This window comes from Nannospalax galili, unplaced genomic scaffold, assembly GCF_000622305.1.
Source record: "Nannospalax galili isolate Female #2095 unplaced genomic scaffold, S.galili_v1.0 scaffold371, whole genome shotgun sequence".
NCBI classification, from domain to species: Eukaryota; Metazoa; Chordata; class Mammalia; order Rodentia; family Spalacidae; genus Nannospalax; species Nannospalax galili.
Window position 1 is genome coordinate 781,583 of NW_008331606.1, and position 18,475 is coordinate 800,057.

Sequence of the window (18,475 nt, forward strand, 5' to 3'; positions counted from 1 at the left end):
TAGCGGTCTGTAACCCCAGTTCCAGGAGATCTGACGCCTTCTTTTGACCTCCGCAGGCAATGCATGACATGGGTGCCTTTACGCACAAGCAGGCAATACACTCATATACATAAAATAAAAAATAAGTAAAATATATACATATATATTTTAAAGAGATAGAATGATGATCTTTGTATCTCAGATGTCAAGAAGATGAAAGAAGCTAATATTTTTTTGAGGGGGGGTCTTTTTGAGACAGGGTTTCCCTGTAGCTTTAGCAGGCCTGGAACTCACCATGGAAACCAGGCCAGCCTCCATCTCACAGAGATCTTCCTGCCTATACCTCTCAAGTGCTGGGATTAAAGGCATGCGCGAACCATGCCCAGCTAAGAAGGTAATTTTTTAAAAAATATTTTATTTTGTGTGTGTGTATTTCCTGCATGTATGTAAGTGCACCCATGTCCTGCAATGTCCACAGAGGACAGAAGAGTCCATCAGGTCCCCTGGAACTGGAGTTACAGACAGCTGCTAGGTGCCATGTGGGTGCTGGGATTCGAACCCCGGTCTTCTGCAAGAACAACCAGTATTCTTAACCGCTGAGCCATCTCTCCAGCCCCAGAAGCTAATATTTTTTAATGAGCTATGTAAACTGTTAAAAAAAATTCTGCATACCTCTGGGTTAAAATTCAGTTGTCCTGCCCAGTACCACTAATTTTCATGTGAAATTAGAGCTCTGGGGTTAGTGAAGGAGGTAACAATTCATCAGTGTAAAGCCAGCCCACCTGAAACCCAGCTCCGCCTAAACCCAGTTCCTCTGATAACTAGTTTGCCTAAACACCAAGCTAGCAATTTCAATGTAACACATTTTCCCAAGAGACACTTCCAACACAATGCCATATTTAAAAATCACTATGACACAATTTGTAGCATTCTGTTAATGATGATATGGTTAAACATGGTTGTGGGTGACTTTTTCTATTTTATCATCTATTGAGCAGTTTCATGACACTGTCTTTAAAATTATATATTTTGGCACTAAGTAATTGTCAAATCTACAGAATAACTCACAAGATTTATTGAATCCATCTATTTTGAGGACTGTTTTCTCCTTCTCCTTTGGGTTTTGGTCTGCATTGTATATTCCTGTGTGCACCTAATGGGTTTATTAACCAAATTAGCATGTGGCCAGTGTTCCTATATGTTCTGCAAGACATTGGCATTTTGACAACAAGCATGAAAAAGTGAGACAGATGGGGCACAATTGTATTGAACCCCTTACATTTTATTTTTCAGGCTATCTCATTCATCAAGCAACTCCACTTTGTGAAACATAAAATGATACAAACAAAGTCATTACCAAATGTATTTATTGCTGAAAACATATTTTTCAAGAAAGACAAACTGGCTAAAAAGTCCTGAAAGTGTTCTAAAGTAGATAAAATAGAAGACACCCACCAAGCGTACAAGACAAATGTTAGTAGAAATTCCATCTTTGACCAGCCTGTCCTTAAATCAATTGCTTTTGAAAAATTCTTAAATGACACTGCCCGCCCAAAACAAGGACATTCAAATAGATGCCAAAAGACTTACAAGTGGGCTGAAATTTATGTGAACGTGGCCCTTCAGCTTAGAGTCCCTTTGTGTGCTTGAGGCCAGTTGACCTAGAACCAATTTGGGATGCAAGCACTTACCTCCCTACACGTGCGATCTGTGGGCACAGGGACAAGCATAACCCTAGGGGGAAAGGAACACTCTTCCTGATCATGACCTCCAAGAGCAAGGGCAAACAGTCAGCTTTTAACTCTTTATTATAAAGACATATTTACACAGAACAATTTTTACAAACATAGTGAACACAGTTATGGGGACAGTTTCTTAACAAAAAGGGCCTTAATATCTTTGTATAAATTAGTATAAGAATCATACACAACCACTTTAAATAAGACAGCCCACCTGGCCCATTCACTCCTCTGTTCCATTATCTCCCCTCTTTCTCAGCTGCCATTCCCCTCTCTCCCCTTCATTATGGGGCTGGGGACTGGGCTTGGCTGCATGATATGGCAGGCTGATGAGACAGGAGATACAGAAAGGACAGGAGGAAGAAGGCCGGTCCCTGTGGGGGTACCAGCAGCAGAAAAGGCACCGGCCAGCCCCCACTTCAAGCCCAAGGAGTGGGGAAGCTATGCCTGGCCCAGCTCCCCAGGGTGGGCTTTGAGGCAGTAGCAGTAGCAGCAGCAGCATTAGCAGCAGGAGAGGGAAAGGAAATGACTTTGGGGGAGGTGGACAGGCAAACTTGGGGTTATTATGGGCCTTGGGGGTCCTGACTCCCCTTGCCCCACCCATCTGTAAGTGGACATCAGTCTTCTGTCTTCCCTTTTCTTCCTCATAGAAGGCCACTGAGAAGGACACATGCTTGGGCAAAAGGTGAGAGGGTCTCCCTTCCTAGAAGGGCTGCAAGAGGCCTCTGGCACTGTTGAGAAAAATGGGGCCTCCTGGAGGAGTGACGTATGCCACCTGCACATTCTCCCATCTCTCCTTCCTCTTCCGTCCTCCTCTCCTTCTTTTCCTCCCCCTTCTCTGCTGTTTGACCAGCCCCTGAAAAAAGTCACTAGAACAAGGGTCCAGTCAACATAGGGGCTCATGACAACCAGCATCAGGGGCTAAATGGTAGTCTCAGTGCCTGAGCATCCCAACTAAAATAGCTTGAGCCTGGGAGTGATGCTGGGACCAGGGGCTTGGAGGTACAGCTCTCTACTTATAGAATAGGCCAGGTTGGGAATGGAATGACATGGGAGGGCCAGGGAGGCGGGGTTAGCTCTATCCCCATACAAGGAGGTTCATAGCCAGTTTACTTCTCCCTTCCCTTCCCTTCCCAGCCACCCCCTGCACTAACCCCAGCAAAAGGCACTTCATTTGCTTTAAAAAGACATCATCAAGAGGGAAGAGGACATCATAAAGTGGGATTTGAGAGACCTGGTCCCCATTCGGGCTACTCAGTGGCTCTGAGCAAGTCACTCCTCTCTCCAGGCCTGTTTGTGCAAGCTTTTGCATAAGGAAGCTGAGTTAAGTGATCTCCAAGGGTCCTTTGGGCACTGACTTTCTATGATTTTTTTTTTTTTGGCAAAACAACCCTCCTCCTTGGATTTTACTCCCAGGAGAGTAACACAGCTCAGCACTCTCCCCTTCTGATCTAGAAACTGAACTAGCTGGAGTGGGGTAGAGAGAAGTGGGGGGTGTTAGGAGACACAGTGACAAAGTACTTCATGGGCCTCTCTCCTTTGCCTCTTCCTTAACAAAGCCAAAGAGAGCTGAGGAAGAGGCCATGGCAATTATTCAATTATTTTTCTTCACCCCTTCACCAAGGTACATACCCCTTCAATGTCCCCCAGTATACCCTCTCTGGATCCCAACTCCAAGCCCCCCTCAACCACAATCTCTCATTGCACATCTCTGTATTCTTCTCTGGAGACCAAGCAAGGGGTCCAACTGATAACAAAGTATGGATGTGCCCACTGAAGAAAGGAATGTTTCTACCCAGTTTCCAGGGCAGATATGAGAAGAAAAGGGTGAGGCCAATGGACAGGGACTAGAGCATGGGGCACTCCGAGAAGCAGCTGAGTCTCCAATGGCAGTCCAAGGAGTTGCCAGGAAGACGTGGCGAGTGGATCCTTGTGAGAGAAATGGAATCATCCGAATGAGGGGCAGGGCCACGCCCTTAGAGGAACTTGGTGGGTGAGAAGAGCTGGGACGACCAGCAGCTAAAACAGGTGCAAGATGTGAGCTGAATGGATGTGAGGGCCCCAGAGAAGAGAATGAGTCTGTGGAGTAGAGAGAACGGCAGGGGCAGGCGCTCGGAGACTCTTCAGTCCTAAATAAACAAAAATGATAAAGAGTGCAGTCACAAATATGACCTAGGTCAAAGGCATTCTCCCCCTCTAGGAAAGGAGAGGAATCAGCAGACATTCCCAACCCACCCCTAACCCGCAAGTCATTGAGTTGGCACACCTAGTTTCTAGTCACAGTGGGAGGAGAAGCAGGCCAGGCCTCAAGGGCAGGCTAGGCACCCCCCCCCAACCCCACCACCTTTAATTCTTCCCTGCTTCTTCCAACTCTGGCCAGCTAGAATGCACTCAACTGCCACCCCTCTCCCTGTTTCCTGTGCGGCAGTCCCAAGGCTCTCTGCTGCCTTCCCATTCATGCTGGACCTGAGCAGAGTGCACACTGGATATCTTCAGGCATGTCCTGGGCACACCTCCCTAACCCAAGGCCTGTTAGGACTTCCAGAACTCTCCAGTGGCACCAGCTTGTTCAATCTCAGGCAGCAGAACAGAGAAATAACACCCAGCTCTTGGGAGGGGATCAGGAGATTGGCCCCAAGCACCAAACCTTTCTCTGGGCCTTAATCTCCTCCCCTGTAAAATGGAGGCATGAGAGGAATACTTCACAAGTTCCCAGACAGCTCTAGGACCTGGTGTGTCTGGCCTTTGATAAGAAGCGGGGTTACTAGCTTCTAGGCTGTCCCTCCCCCTGAGGGCTACCCACTGACAAGGGGCTCTAATACCTGCTTCAGAAAGGCATGGGGCCCTTATGGGAGAGGCGGGGACGCTGGCGGCGGAATTTCCTCCGGCCTCCCTGCCAGGGCCCTGGTCCAGTCCTAGAAACTCTGGGCTTCACCAGGTAACGCACGTTGCCTTCCATCAGCCCTTTCCCATCTGGAGGCTGCATCAGTGGCACTGCAAAGAAGAGAAAACCTATTATCCAGGAAGATGGGTGGAGTCAACGCAGGAGACCACAGGCCCATAGGATGGTGCAATTTCTCCACGAGGTGGAGCTCCTCATAATTTTCTTCCTTTTGTGCCCTGAGGAAAAAAATGTACCATTTGCACACTGTTCTAGAGGAAGCTAATTTTATATTCTTTGGACAGTTGTATCATGTATTTATTTGACAGGCACCAACAAGCTCTTCCTTTGGAAACTCATTAAGGGGAGGGCGGTGCACTCTGGAGCACCAAACCTACAAGCTGGGGTGCAGGAGACAATGATCTCAACGGCACACCTGCAGATATCCAGCATCACAATGATGCCCTTCATGGACCCATGGCCCAGATGTCACAGTTATTGGCTGGAATCATATATGCTTCACTTGTTCTTTTTTTCCCCCTTGGCAGCAATATTTTAAAACAAATCCGGAACACCATGTCACCTTATAGACCTACCTCCTTTGATAGGCAGAGTGATCCGCTTCTGTGTGCTAGGGCCCTCATTTGTCCCCCTTGGGCATCTCATCAGTAGTTGGGTGTCTTTGAGGCTCTTTCAGTCTCCTAAGGCTTCCTGGTGGGTGTGGCTGGGGCATAACTGACTCAGCCTGCTTTATGTTGGGCTCTGTTCAGTCTGTGACCACACTGACAGGCTAATAAATATTACATGAACAAGAGAATGAATGAGGGACCCATCACTTGTAGCACTGTGCCTATGCTATAGGAGAGGAGTGAGCTGTTCAGGTTGGCAGCTCCCCACCAATCTACTTCCATGTTTCTAGATCACACCTCCTATTCTGTGTTTGATGTATAGTCTTTCCATTCCAACCCCACCTGGCTTTGCTTCTACTCTCCCAGGCCCCTCTCCACATTTGTCCACATCTAGCCTAGAGAAGTTGCCTGATGCCACTCTAAGCTCCGACAATGGAATCCAAGTGTGGAGGATATACTTGGGCAGGATGGGGTGAAGGCACACTCGCCAGCTCTTACAGAGCCTGCAGTCTAGCCAGGGAAACAGAGATGGCACCCAAAGATGCTCCTAGCCACCAGAAGCAGACAGTACGGGGAGATGAGATGGTGCTGGGGAAGAGGCAAAAGGACAGATGCTTATGTAATGCCCGGTATGGGGCTGGCCTGCAAAAATACAGCACTGTCTGAGGCTGATAATGAATACTAGTCTCTGTTCCCTGCACACCATCAGATCTGCCTTCAGCCATATCCCTGTCACTTGAGCCTCACCATTGGCTCACAGTTTCCATATAGCCTCCAGTTGGCTAGTTCTCCTTCCCCCAACCCTCCCTGCCTCCAACACCCCCATGCTCTGCTTCTTTCCATGGCCCCTTGGCTCTTGTGAGTCTTCCTCTGCTTGTACGCAATTTCCAGGCAGTTAGTCTCTTCTTGGGCCAAAAGTGGGCAAGGTTTGTCCTTGAAGCCCTTTTTGCCCAGGCTCCAGGCCCTGCTATTTTTCCTTCCCACTCCCAGCCACCCCCCCCCACACACCACATACACATATTCTCTAACCCTACACCTTCATTCCCTTCTTAAGAAAAACAACAACAAAAGCAAAAAACACCAGGCCCATTAAAGCCCATGGGTTTACTAGGGTTAACTTGCTACACTTCCATGATCATGGTTAAGGTGTGTTAATGTGTCAACTGAGCCCCTAAACCCATTACCCATGAAATTAAAGTAAAAATGATATTAGCACTTTGGAGGAAGAGGAATGACAATGAGAAGGGTGAGGGCTTGCTTCTGTCTGACTGATCTAGAGTTTCCCTCTTGCCCCATCTGAAGGGGCTAAGGAAGCACTTTTGTTACATTCCCACCAGTTGCTCCAGGTGATGTCTTGAGTTTTAGGATCCCATCAAGGCTCACCGTGAGCCCTGAAGGTGGCTCTGAGTGATGTTGATGAGGAGTCAGAACAAGAGACATTTGTGGTACAGGGTGGTAAGGACTGTGCCCATGCATAGAGGAAGGGCACTAGGAGCCTTGAAAATGTAAGTGAAGTCTTGATTCTCACTTTTATGCCTTCAACTATTGAGTTTGTGATAACGGTCCAGGCCATTGTATCCTAGGGGTATAATGAACATGGGGAAAACAGGTGTGGTGCCACAAGGGAGAGAGCATCAACCCCAGGCGCTCATGGCCTTGAGACTGAGTGTCAGTGGAGGTCAAGAATGGAGGACTGGGGGGAAGGGACCTGTGGAAAGGAAGGTCAAGAGTCGGGATGAGAAACAGACTGACAGTGGCTGAGAGGCCAAGAAGATGTCTAAACTCTAGACCTGCAGAGAAGATCCACCCTGAGCTCACTGAGTCTCAGCCAAGCCTGGGGGAGCAGCCACCCAAATGCCCTATCCTCTTCCATCCTATTGGATGGAGGGTTCATTGTCTTCTTCATCACAGGAATTCTGTGGTCATCTCTTGCACTCTGAGCCCATCACCCACATGCTTCCTACTTTTGATGCAGTGTCTGGTCAGATAAGCTGATACCTGAAACCCTGCCTTTGTCCTGTCTGAAAGGACAAATTAGAGGCTGTTGATTCTCATCACTGCAGAGATCCTGGCTCTACAAAAGGCATCCCCCCTTTAGAAATGAGGAATATCCCCAATACACTTCAATATTTCCTTCCAGCTAATTTTCTGTTTAAAAGGAAGTAGGAGCCACTTCCAAGAGAACTCCAAGCCAAGAGGAGTGGAGCCCTTGTTCACCAGAGTGAGGCAACAGCATCTCCACACTGGGGAACCACAGCCAGAGGAAGAACAGGATTTGATTTTCCTGCCTCCTGAACTCTGGCACTGCTGAGGCACAGAAAAGAAATCAGTGCAACTTTTCAGGAACATGCCAGCCTCATTCGGAATGGTGTACCTGTTTTTCTGCTCAGGGTCTGGTCTGTCTTGTGATTGCTTTTAAAAGTCCACACCTATGCTCTGGTGGGGACCCTACTGGTGGTACTCTCTCTACTACTCTCTAATACTGTGGCTGGCCCCATGCATGTGGTATTGCATGTATCTCTAGAATACAAAACCCTCTTCTTTGCTGTCACATTCACCTTCTCCAGAGCCCTGTGCTGTCTTCTGGTGCCAACTTTGCTGCCCTGGACGTATCATGCTCTGGCAGCCTGGCCCTCCACTTGACCAGCCTTATTCCTTTGCTGTTGACAGGTCTGGTTCAGGTTTCATGGCCACTTAGTGGTTAGCATTGGGGATGGAGTGGAGATGCCTCCCCCACCCAGTGGGAGGGCAACAGTAGGCAGTTCTTACAGTGTCACTGTGACTGCACGTTGGAGCAGAAGCTGGCAAGGGAGAGAAGGAGAGAAAGAGCTGCTCAGAGACCAAGGGACACTTGGCTCAGGCCCAGCAGCTCTCAGACTCAGAAGAGCAAAGTGTATCCCAGGTCAGGAGGCAGTGGAGGAAGTCTGTGGTTTGGGGAGGGGTTAAGGAGAAGGGTAAACATTCCAAGTCAGGACAGAATGTGGGGAGAGAAAAGGAAGCATGGAACTTGGGGGTTCTGGCTGTGGAGCGCTCATGTGCATCTGGGCTAAGGATAAGGCAGTTGGAGGGCCCATGTTCCTAGGCCAGGATGCAGGCAAAGCAGAACATGTATACCTGGACTTTAGGCTGATGGCCACATCCAAAGAGGTGCCCTCCTTGGCCCCAGGAGATGTCAGGGTAGAAAGACAGTGGAAGCTTTAGAAGCACCCAATGCTAGTCTTGAATAAAACATGAAGGTGATGCTTACACCTACATCAGGGCATGCACGAGACCTAATGTAAAAGGGGGAATCAATGCAAGAAGTTTCAGGGTCTGGACCAGAAAGCCAAGGTGTTCTGGCAGCCTGGACAACTTCCTTGAAATCAGCCTTCCCTTTTACCGGTACTGCCCTAAAAGTCTCCCTTGTAGCCCCTGTAAAAGTATACAGATTCAGATGGTCCAGCTTCTTCTGGGGTACCCTTTCTGTACCAACTTTTTCTTCTCTGAAGGCACCACCTTGGACTATTTGCCTGAGTGGTCTCATGAGACTGTCTTGTCTCACCAACCATACTGGATATGTAAGCTCCAGGGTGGAGGAGCAGGCTCCCATTTGTGTCTGTATTTACAGTGTTTGCTCCCTTCTTGAGACTACCTTTCTAACAGGAGTTTCTGAGGAAAAAGCTTGCTCCCTTCTTCCCGAGGAGGTGGCTGGGCCCATCCTGGGGTCTTGAAGAAGGAGACCACTGGACAGCTATCTGAAGGTAGGAGGCACCAGACCCAGCTGATGTACCTTCCTGAGAAGCCAGACAATGCACTGAGTACAGGACAATGCAAAGAACAAGACCATAGAAAGGAGGTGGCTACAAAGAGAGACAGGCAGAGTTGGTCAAAATCCCATAGGGCCATCCTCCTGTTCTGCAGGGTTTCGAACTAGGGAAGGCCCTGTGCCCTTCCTCTAGGAAACTCACTACCATGTTCTCTCCACTCTTACCTCCCTGTGACTGCAGCCCTGACACTGGCATCTGTCTACCTGGTCTTGGCCTTCCCTTTCTGCTGTGCCAGGTAGGCAGTAGTGACAGCCAGATCACAGGACTGTGGCAGCTGAAGGTGGGAGTGGGCAGTCCCAGGAGACACTGATGCACACAGGATTGGCAATCTGGACAGGGGCATCGGTGAGGACCGGGACTGAGACAGGCAAAGGAGCACCAATTCCAAGAATCGACAGGTGAGGGTCTGACACAGGGTCAAAGGGACTCCCCTTCCCTTAGCTGCATGGAGGTTGCTGGTTAAGTGCCTGTGTTTCCTCTTGGTGCCTGAAGATGGGTGACCAAAATCATACCTGGGGCAGAGTGGAGGCTGAAGGCCATGATACAGAAGAGCCAAGTCTCTGGAGAGTGAGATACAGGCTGTGAGCCAGGTATCCTATGCTGGAGCAGGGGACAAGGTTATACAAGACCTTGGAGTAAGGGAAGACCAGCCTGGCCCGGTCCAGGCCAGCCCAGCCCAGCCTGAGGGAGGCTGCCTATGCTCACAGGCAGGCCGAAAGGAGCAACAGCTGGGATCCGGGTAACCACTGCTTTCGCCCCCACAGAGTACTCCTGCCTATGCAACAAGTGTCACGTCCACATGTTGGCACATCACCCTGGCCAGCAACTCCTAAACTCCAAGAGCCAGAGACCTTCAACGTGGAGCCCAGCACACTCAGCTCCGGTCACTTGCCCCATTGGGTCCACGAGGGGAGCTGGACACGACCCCATACCCCTCCCCAATACCACGTGCGGTGCAGAGTGCAGGATAAAGGGTGCAAGTCTGTGGCCCTGAGCTCCTTAGACTCCAAGGGGCGTTCAGGAGGGTCTTGGCACCGACTGGTGATGTCCAAGGCGATACCGAGCTACCCCACGTCCCGGAAGGAAACAGTGCCTGCGGTACGCCACCCCCTGGCCCCAGGCGCCCTGTCAATAGGCCTCCCCGTGCGGCTGGCGCGTGGCTGCTCCTGCACGGCTCGCGCCGGGTTTCCAGGGAGGCGGGGAGAGTGCGCGTGGGGCGGATGGAGAGGAGCGCCCCGGCTGCTGCTGTGGAGAGGATTCAGGAAGCCCGGGCGAGCTGGAAGGCGAGCACTCACCTCCACACACTGCGGTCAAGGAGAGCCAGAGCAGCAGCAGCAGCGCCTGCACGCAGAGCCACAGATTCATGCTGCCGCTCGGTCCTCCCCGGTGGTGAAGAGTCGGCGGGTGGGCGGAGAGGCCGGGCGCGCAGGACGCGAAGAAAGGCGCTAGCCGCGGCTGATGCGTGCGAGCGTGGAGCTCGCGTGGCTCCCGGGCTGCTGGAGGGTGCACGTTCCAGCCGCGTCGCTGGCCGCCCGCCCGGCGCCTGCTCGCAGCCTCCACGGTCCTGCAACAACCTCTTCCCTGCCGGCAGCGCCTGGAAGCTGGCTTTGGCGGCTCGGGGACAGCGGCAAAGGCTGTCTCCAAGTGACCGGGGCTATGCGCGGCCCGGGACTCTCAACGGCCTGTTGGTCCAGACTGCCAAAGAGAATGCTTGCCCGCTCACTTCGGGGGCTGCATTTTGTAGCTTGTGGTTTGGCCCCGAGCCCACTTGGTCATGTGGTCATCGGCGGGGCTGAAAGGGGGGCAGGAAGAGAGGGAGGGAGCGAGCCTCCCGCACCACCCCCCTCCGGCAGGCACTCGGCAGCCCCCGCCAGGGCGCGAGAGGGAACCCCGAGGTGGCCCCACAACAAAGGCTAAGCGGCTGCTCGGACAGCCCACAACTGCTCCCAGACAATGCCCGCCTGGCCTGGGTCCAGAGGGTTTGCGAGACCTGAAGGATTTTAAACACAGGAAGCATTTGGAGCGGTGGAGGGGCACGCTTAACCCTTTCTCACCTGACTTCCTTAACAGCTCTCAGGAAAGCGGGGGTGTTTGGGAAAAGACCCCATCTGGGCTCCCCACAACTCTCCCTCTACCTCTGACCCAGACCGTGTTTCACCTCCTGGCCACTCTGCATCCCCACGTAGGGGTTTGGTCAAGACTTTCTCCCTCCTCCGCATCATCTACTGAATTCGAATGAGCGGTGTACATAAGGCTCACGAAATGCCTAGCACCCTCATTTCTCTTACCCTCTACCTTGGACTGGCCCTGTGAGTGAGCCCTTCATTCTTGCAGCAAAACCTCAAAAGTCCACCAAAACCCCAAAGCCACCCCGACTCCCAGGAGAGGCTGCCCCTAGGTTCCTCTTCCTTGTTGGGACATTCTACAGATTCTACCGTATCCCCCTTTCTTGCTGCTTGGAGCTGCCACTACCTAGTTTTGTCTTATCACGGGAGAGGGAGTTCCAACTCTGTTCAGACGCTGCTGGATTTGATTTACATACAACTGGAATTCCCCATTATACATGGGCCCTGGAGTTATTTGCCTTTCTAGATTAGACTGTTAGCTCCTACAGCTTGGGGGTTCCCAAAGAAATGAACTGCCTCTTGCTTCAAACTGGGAACCCCCTAAGACAGGACCCTATCGTTTCAGTCTTCTGGATCTCTCCAAAGTCCCCAATATCACGATCTACACATAGGTGGCACTCAACACATGTTAAAAAGAAGGAATCAAAAGGTGTTTCCACCTTGCTGCCTGCCGGGGCAGTTTGAACGGAGTGTACATCCAGATGTACACTAAAGCTTCGTTGTACAGTGTTTCTGTGTGCCAAAAAAGCCACGAAAGACCACGATATATTGCTATGAAATACCTTTGAAATGTTACAGAACTCCAGTATATATATTTTATGTATCAGTCTCCCACCACGAGAACTGTCACCTCAACAAGAGAGTGACCATTGCTTTTTCTCATGAATGCATCCCCAGACCCAGAATACTGCCGCAGACATGATGGATGCTGTATATATGATTTGAATATGCAAATGAACTATTTAGATGAATTACAGGAGTGGGAAGGGAATAAGACAGGGTGGGCTCTTGTTAATGGCCTGTGATCCCACTGGCCACATCAAGTAGGAAAAAGGAATAGGAAGAAAAACATCTCTTCATGTGAGGTATGTGAGCAAACAGCATGGGCAGTATGTCATTCATAATTCTTTTGCTTTCCTACTGGAAAGAGTAGTCCAATGAGAAGGAGAAACATTGTCTTCTAGACTTACCTGCTATGGGACATTGCTGACATCACTTAGACTTATTAGGTCATATGGGCACGATAGGGTGCTATATGTAGAGTCACACAATGTGTGTTTGGGGGTGGGGGTGGAGCCCAAGGCCTTGGCCATGCAAGGCAAGCAGTCTACCACTCATCCATACCCTTAGCTTCCATGTCAAAGAAATACCTGCTGACAGAATTTTATATTGTCACAACAAATGAAGCCGAGTGCCTGAAAATAGTACAAAATTGGGAATAAGCCCTTACAGCATCATTTTTAGGAAACGTTGCTCCAGTTCTTCATGACCAAGCCCATGCTCACCCAAATAAGTTTCTTCCATAACTAGGTTAATAGAAGCTTTCATATTTAATTGCACCTTTTTTTATGGTGTGCACGGCCATTGCTATTAGGATGATACTTTCCGATATAATAGCTGCTAACCACATTTTAAATGAAGTTAAAATGTCGATTCCTTCGCCACACTGGCCACATATCAGTTGCTCAGTAACCATATGTGGCTGGTAGCTCCTGTGCTAGACAGCATAGAACAGTTGCCTTCAACTATTGCAGGAATTTCTATTGGATGGCTCCGTTTTAAAGAGCTTATTCATTCTTCCTTTTCTTGTTGCCCTTCTTCCCATCATTGTCAACTTGACTGGATCTGCAGTCACCTGGAAGACACACCTATGGGCATGTGTTTGACAGCATTTCCAAAGACATGTAATAAAGGGGGGGATGCATGCTGAATATGGAATATCATCTCCTAGGCTAGGATCCAAGTCTGAATAGAAAGGCTAAAAGTAGAAAGCCACCTGAGCATCAGCATTCTTCTCCCTGTGCTTCCTGGCCCACTGAGATGTGAGGAGTCCCAGTGTCATTACCTCCACCATGCTTTGCTTGCCCTGATGGACATAACCCTCTCAAATCATGAGTCAAAATAAATCCTTCCTTCCATAAGTTGCTTTTTTTGGTCAGGGTCACAGTGGCAAGAGGACAAAAATACATCTACTTTTCAAAATGTGCAAAGTTAGAGAAAAACACAAAATCAAACCAATATAAATGAAAGCAAAGTGACAATAAATTGATATTCGTTTCTTAAAATTTTTTATTTTAATTTTATGTGTATGAGTGTTTTGCCTGCATGTATGCAAGTGCACCATGTCATGCAAAACCTGCAGAGGGCAGAAGAGGGCATCAGATCCCCTGGAACAAGAGTTATGAATGGTTGTTAGCCATCATGCAGGTGCTGGGAACCAAACCCGGGTCTCTACAAGAGCAGTTAGTGCTTTTAACCACTCCAGCCCAATGATGGTATTCATTTAATGTAAGATTTAAAGAACTGCATCTTTTTTTTTTTTAGTCCCCAAGCCAAAATCTCATCTTCCTTCTTTCCCAGGCCACTCCCTGCTGATAGTGACTTTACCCTCTTTGTGACAGCAGTGAATGTAGCTTTCAATGGCAGCTACTCTGGAGGAATGCTGGTAGCATTTTTGTATCTGCACATGTTTTGTGGATCTGCTGCTCTGCCACAGAGAGGACCAACCACCACTGGAATCAAAGCACATAAAACAACTCTGAACCCCTCATAGGTTCCCACATATATCCCATTATCATAATGATATGACCATTTTTCCTATGTGGTTCCACTGGCCACATTTGAGCATCACCAGAATTACAGCACCAAGCACAGTGCCTGGCACACATTTCATACTGTAACAGCTTCTCTGCAATATGTTGTTTTTATTGTTGTTTTCTTTTTGAGTCAGTACCTCACTGTACAGCCCAGGTTGGCCTAGAACTTGCAATACCCTTACCTAAGCCTCTTGAGTAGAGGGATCATGCCTAACACATATTACACACCTGCTACTGATACACACACACACACACACACACACACACACATATATATATATATATATATATCCGTATGTGTATATCTGTGATCTTGAACTGTCCAGCCTCCATAATTCTGAGAAATAAATTTCTACTATTTATAAGTTACTCAGTTTTAGATATTGTGTTACAGCAGCAGGAGCAAAGACATTATAACTGAGCAGTTAAATGAGGTAATGCATATAAAGTACTTAGCAAGGCTCCCTCTACAGTAGTTGCATATACAATGCTAGTTTTCTCCTTTGCCTGACCTGCTCCTCTCCCCACTTTTGATTCTGGCCTCTGGCCTCCAGGAACTGATCAAGAGGGAAGGGATCTGTCTTTGCCCCGTTCCCTCCATATCTGTCTCCTTAGTAACCAGCAAAACTGCTCACTATCTTTTTACCCCAAGGCGCTAATATTTGTTGGGGTTAATCTGATGAATGCACTTGATCTGGGGAGATGATGTATGATAGTGATTTGAGGTTATGCCTTCCAGGTATGAAGTTCATTCTAGTGGAGTATTTCAGAGACATGTCTTGCCCTAAGGTAACAGCAAACTCCACCTTGTCAAGCAAGGAAACTCTTCAGTGACTTTGATTTGACATCTCTACACTGAGCTCTTTTGGTTTCAAAATCAACTTTCAACTCACAGGTCTAGCCACTGAAGCCTCAGAGTGCATTCTTGTCGCAACCCATTCCTCTCTGCCTGTCCCCACAGATGATGATAACAGCAGTAATGGTAGCTAAAACTATTGTGCAAGTGCTATGCATTGAGTACCTTCCTAAGTGCTTTGAATGTATTACCTTATTTAATCCTCATATTTATGAGGCAGGCAGAGCCTATTCTTTGATCACCTCCATTTTATAGACGAGTCAACTGAGACTAACAGATGTCAAACCATTTCCTCAGGTCTGTCCAACTTCAAAGTCTACACTCTCCTGTTACTGGGCACCAAGGGGCAGTTTGCCACTTCTTGGGTCCATGGATTGCTTTGTTTGAACCTCTATCATCTAATTCACACCCTCTTGAACTAGGAAGTAATGAAGCATAATGGGTAAGCATATAGATTCTGGAATAAAGCACTTACTAAATGAGTAATTTTAGACATATCATTAACCCTTTCTGAGCCTTGGGTGCCTTACGTAAAAACCAGGCTATCATCTAACTCTCTTGGTTATTGGAAGGGCTAAATGAATCAGTATCTATATGTTCGGTTCTCATGGTAAGGTTAGCAGTATATAATTGTTATATAGTCTAGATATCTGTGTATATGTCTTCCCAATATAAGATAGTAAGCCTATGTCTTATTCATTTTTGTCTTCTCTCCAGCAGTGTTGTTGCCCAAAGCCAATTCTCAGTGACAGCTCATTGAATAAAAAAAAGAAATACATAATCATACCAATCATCATTTTAGGTTTCACATACATCAAGACTCTTTATTTTGGGCTACTTACCCACAGATTTTTAGATGAGTCAATACCAACAGTTAACAGAAATACTCAAAAACATAGCCACTCTCAAGCCCAATGGATAGTAGTTTGCTTTTACTGCAGCAATGTAAATAATAGAGTGAGGAGAGTACATCTGGAGAATGGTGGCCCTGGCCAGCAATCAGAGAAATTTCATATCAGCAAGAGCCCCCTACCCTCTCATTATAGAGATAGAGAAACTGAGGCCTGGAGAAAAGTGGCTTGCCCAAAGCTGGTGCCAAACTCAGGACTGGGATCTGGGGCTCACTAACTCCAATCTCTGGATTTTCCTCTATATTTTTCCACCATAGATGGGGAGGGGGCTAACTAGCAGAGCAGCTCCTCAGTTGTCTGTGCCAGCACTCACATGCACCTCTCATTTCATAATCTAGCCCTTCCACAGCATGTCATGGTGAATCTCCCTAGTGGTGTTTATCCAATGTGTTCCCTAAGACATAGCAAAATTAACAAGCCAAGTTCAACAACAATGACACTGGTAAAAACTATTTAAGAAGAGTCTCTCTCAAATCTTCCCCTGTCTCTGGAGCAACTTAACAGAAACTTTGCAGGGGAGTCTAAGAGGTCAGCTGTTACTCAATGCTTTGCTAACTGGATCCATAAGAAATGATCTTTACTAACACAAGCACAAGTGGAGGATATGATTTTTTATTGTCTTGCTACTAAATATTTCACTCTGATTCTACTGACTACATTTGAGCTCCTATCCACCAGAGAAACCACCACAATGCTTGCCATACATACAGTGGTGGGTGATTAAATCATATTCATGGATTAACTTCCCATTTGAGGTTTGAGACCATGGATTGGAGAACAGGATGATAAGTAGGTGGTACCAGGCCTGAAACACTATGAATCAGAAGACCCTAATTACCATTTGGAGGAAATAACCTTGTTGTTGCAATTTGTTGGATTTTTCCAGAGTTTCTTTCTCAATCAGCTATCTGAATCTCCTCCTAACCTCGGTGTCCAGTGCCTTCTTATCCTCATCACCTGCTTGGTCCTATTCCCAGCCACAGAATGAGAGCTGGTCTTTCACACTAATCCTTTTTCCAAGCACACAGAGCCAAATACTAGCCACCTGTGATGATTGGACTTGATTGTCAACTTGATAGGATTTAGAATCTCCAAGGAGGACTGGAGAGATGGCTCAAGAGTTAAGAGCATTGACTGCTCTTGCAGAGGACTCAGGTTCGATTCCCAGCACCCACATGGCAGCAAACAACTGTCAATAACTCCAGTTCCAGGGAGTCCAATGCCTTCTTCTGACCTCCATAAGCATGTCATGACACAGGTGCACTTACATACATGCAGACAATACACTCACACACGTAAAGTAATAATAATAATCAAGACTATCCATGGAGAAGGAAATGAAAAGAGAAGGAGAACTAACTGGAAAAGAAGAGGCCAAACTACCACTTTTTGCAGATGATATGATACTATACCTAAGAGATCCCAAAACTTCCGTCAGAAAACTCCTAGAACTGAATAATACTTTCAGTATAGTGGCAGGTTATAAAATCAGTCTACAAAAATCAGTAGTCTTTCTATATACTAATAATAAGCAATTGGAGGAAGAATACAGGGAAATGCTCCCATTCACAATTGCTGCAAAAAATAAATAAATAAATAAAATATCTTGGAATAAATCTGACCAAAGACGCCAAAGATCTCTACAATGAAAATTTTAAATCATTAAAGAAAGAGATTGAGGAAGACATCAGGACATGGAAGGATCCCCCAAGCTCATGGATTACAAGAATTAATATTGGGAAAATGACAATCCTACCAAAAGCAATACATAGATTCAATGCAATGCCAATCAAAATCCCCATGACATACTTCACAGAATTAGAAAAAACCATCCTTAAATTTGTATGGAAGCACAAAAGACTCCGATACCCAAAGCAACCCTGAGCACAAAGAGCAGCACTGGGGGGATTACTATACCAGATCTCAAAGTATAATACAGAGCTATAGTCATAAAAAGATCAAGGTACTGGCACAAAAATAGACACATAGATCAATGGACTGTCATTGAAGACCCAGACCCAAGTACACACACAATTTCAGCCACCTGATATTTGACAAAGGTGCCAAGAACATACAATGGAGCAAAGACAGCATCTTCAACAAATGGTGCTGGCAAAACTGGATCTCCACCTGTAGAGGAATGAAACTAGATCCTTATCTTTCACCTTGCACGAAAGTCAACTCCAAATGGATCAAAGACCTCAATGTGAAACAGGAAGCCCTGAAACTGTTAGAAGAAAATATTGGCAGTCACTTACAAAATATAGCTGTAGGAAAGGATTTTCTAAATCTGACAGAAGTTGCTTAGGAATTAAGGTCGGCAATCAACAAGTGGGACCTCATTAAACTAAAAAGATTCTGTACAGCAAAAGAAACAATCAAAAAAGTGAAGAGAAAACCCACAGAATGGGGAAAAATCTTCACCGGTGCCACATCAGACAGAGGTTTAACATCCAGAATATACAAAGAATTCAAAAAACAAAGAATCGAGAAACCAAATGACCCAATTAAAAGATGGGCTAAAGATCTAAACAGAGAGTTCTCAAAGGAAGAAATAAAGATCGCTAAGAAACATCTCAAAAAGTGTTCAATGTCATTAGTAATTAGGGAAATGCAAGTTAAAACCACCCTAAGGTATCACCTTACGGCAATCAGACTGGCTAGGATCAAGAGAACAAATGATACTAAATGCTGGTGAGGATGTGGAGAAAGGGGAATGCTCATTCACTGCT

At 47.2% G+C, this 18,475-nt stretch overlaps 1 protein-coding gene across 1 annotated transcript; it reads right to left on the bottom strand.

The window, feature by feature from the left end:
- Window positions 1–1,329: 1,329 nt before the first annotated feature.
- Apln (apelin) lies at window positions 1,330–10,772 on the bottom strand. The gene is made up of 3 exons (XM_008826708.2): window positions 10,330–10,772; window positions 4,541–4,712; window positions 1,330–3,847 (listed from the first exon to the last, which is right to left on the bottom strand). Exons 1-2 carry the CDS (start codon window positions 10,397–10,399, stop codon window positions 4,546–4,548), a joined length of 237 nt encoding a protein of 78 aa, XP_008824930.1. The 5' UTR covers window positions 10,400–10,772; the 3' UTR covers window positions 1,330–3,847; window positions 4,541–4,545.
- Between the last annotated feature and the right edge of the window lie 7,703 nt (window positions 10,773–18,475).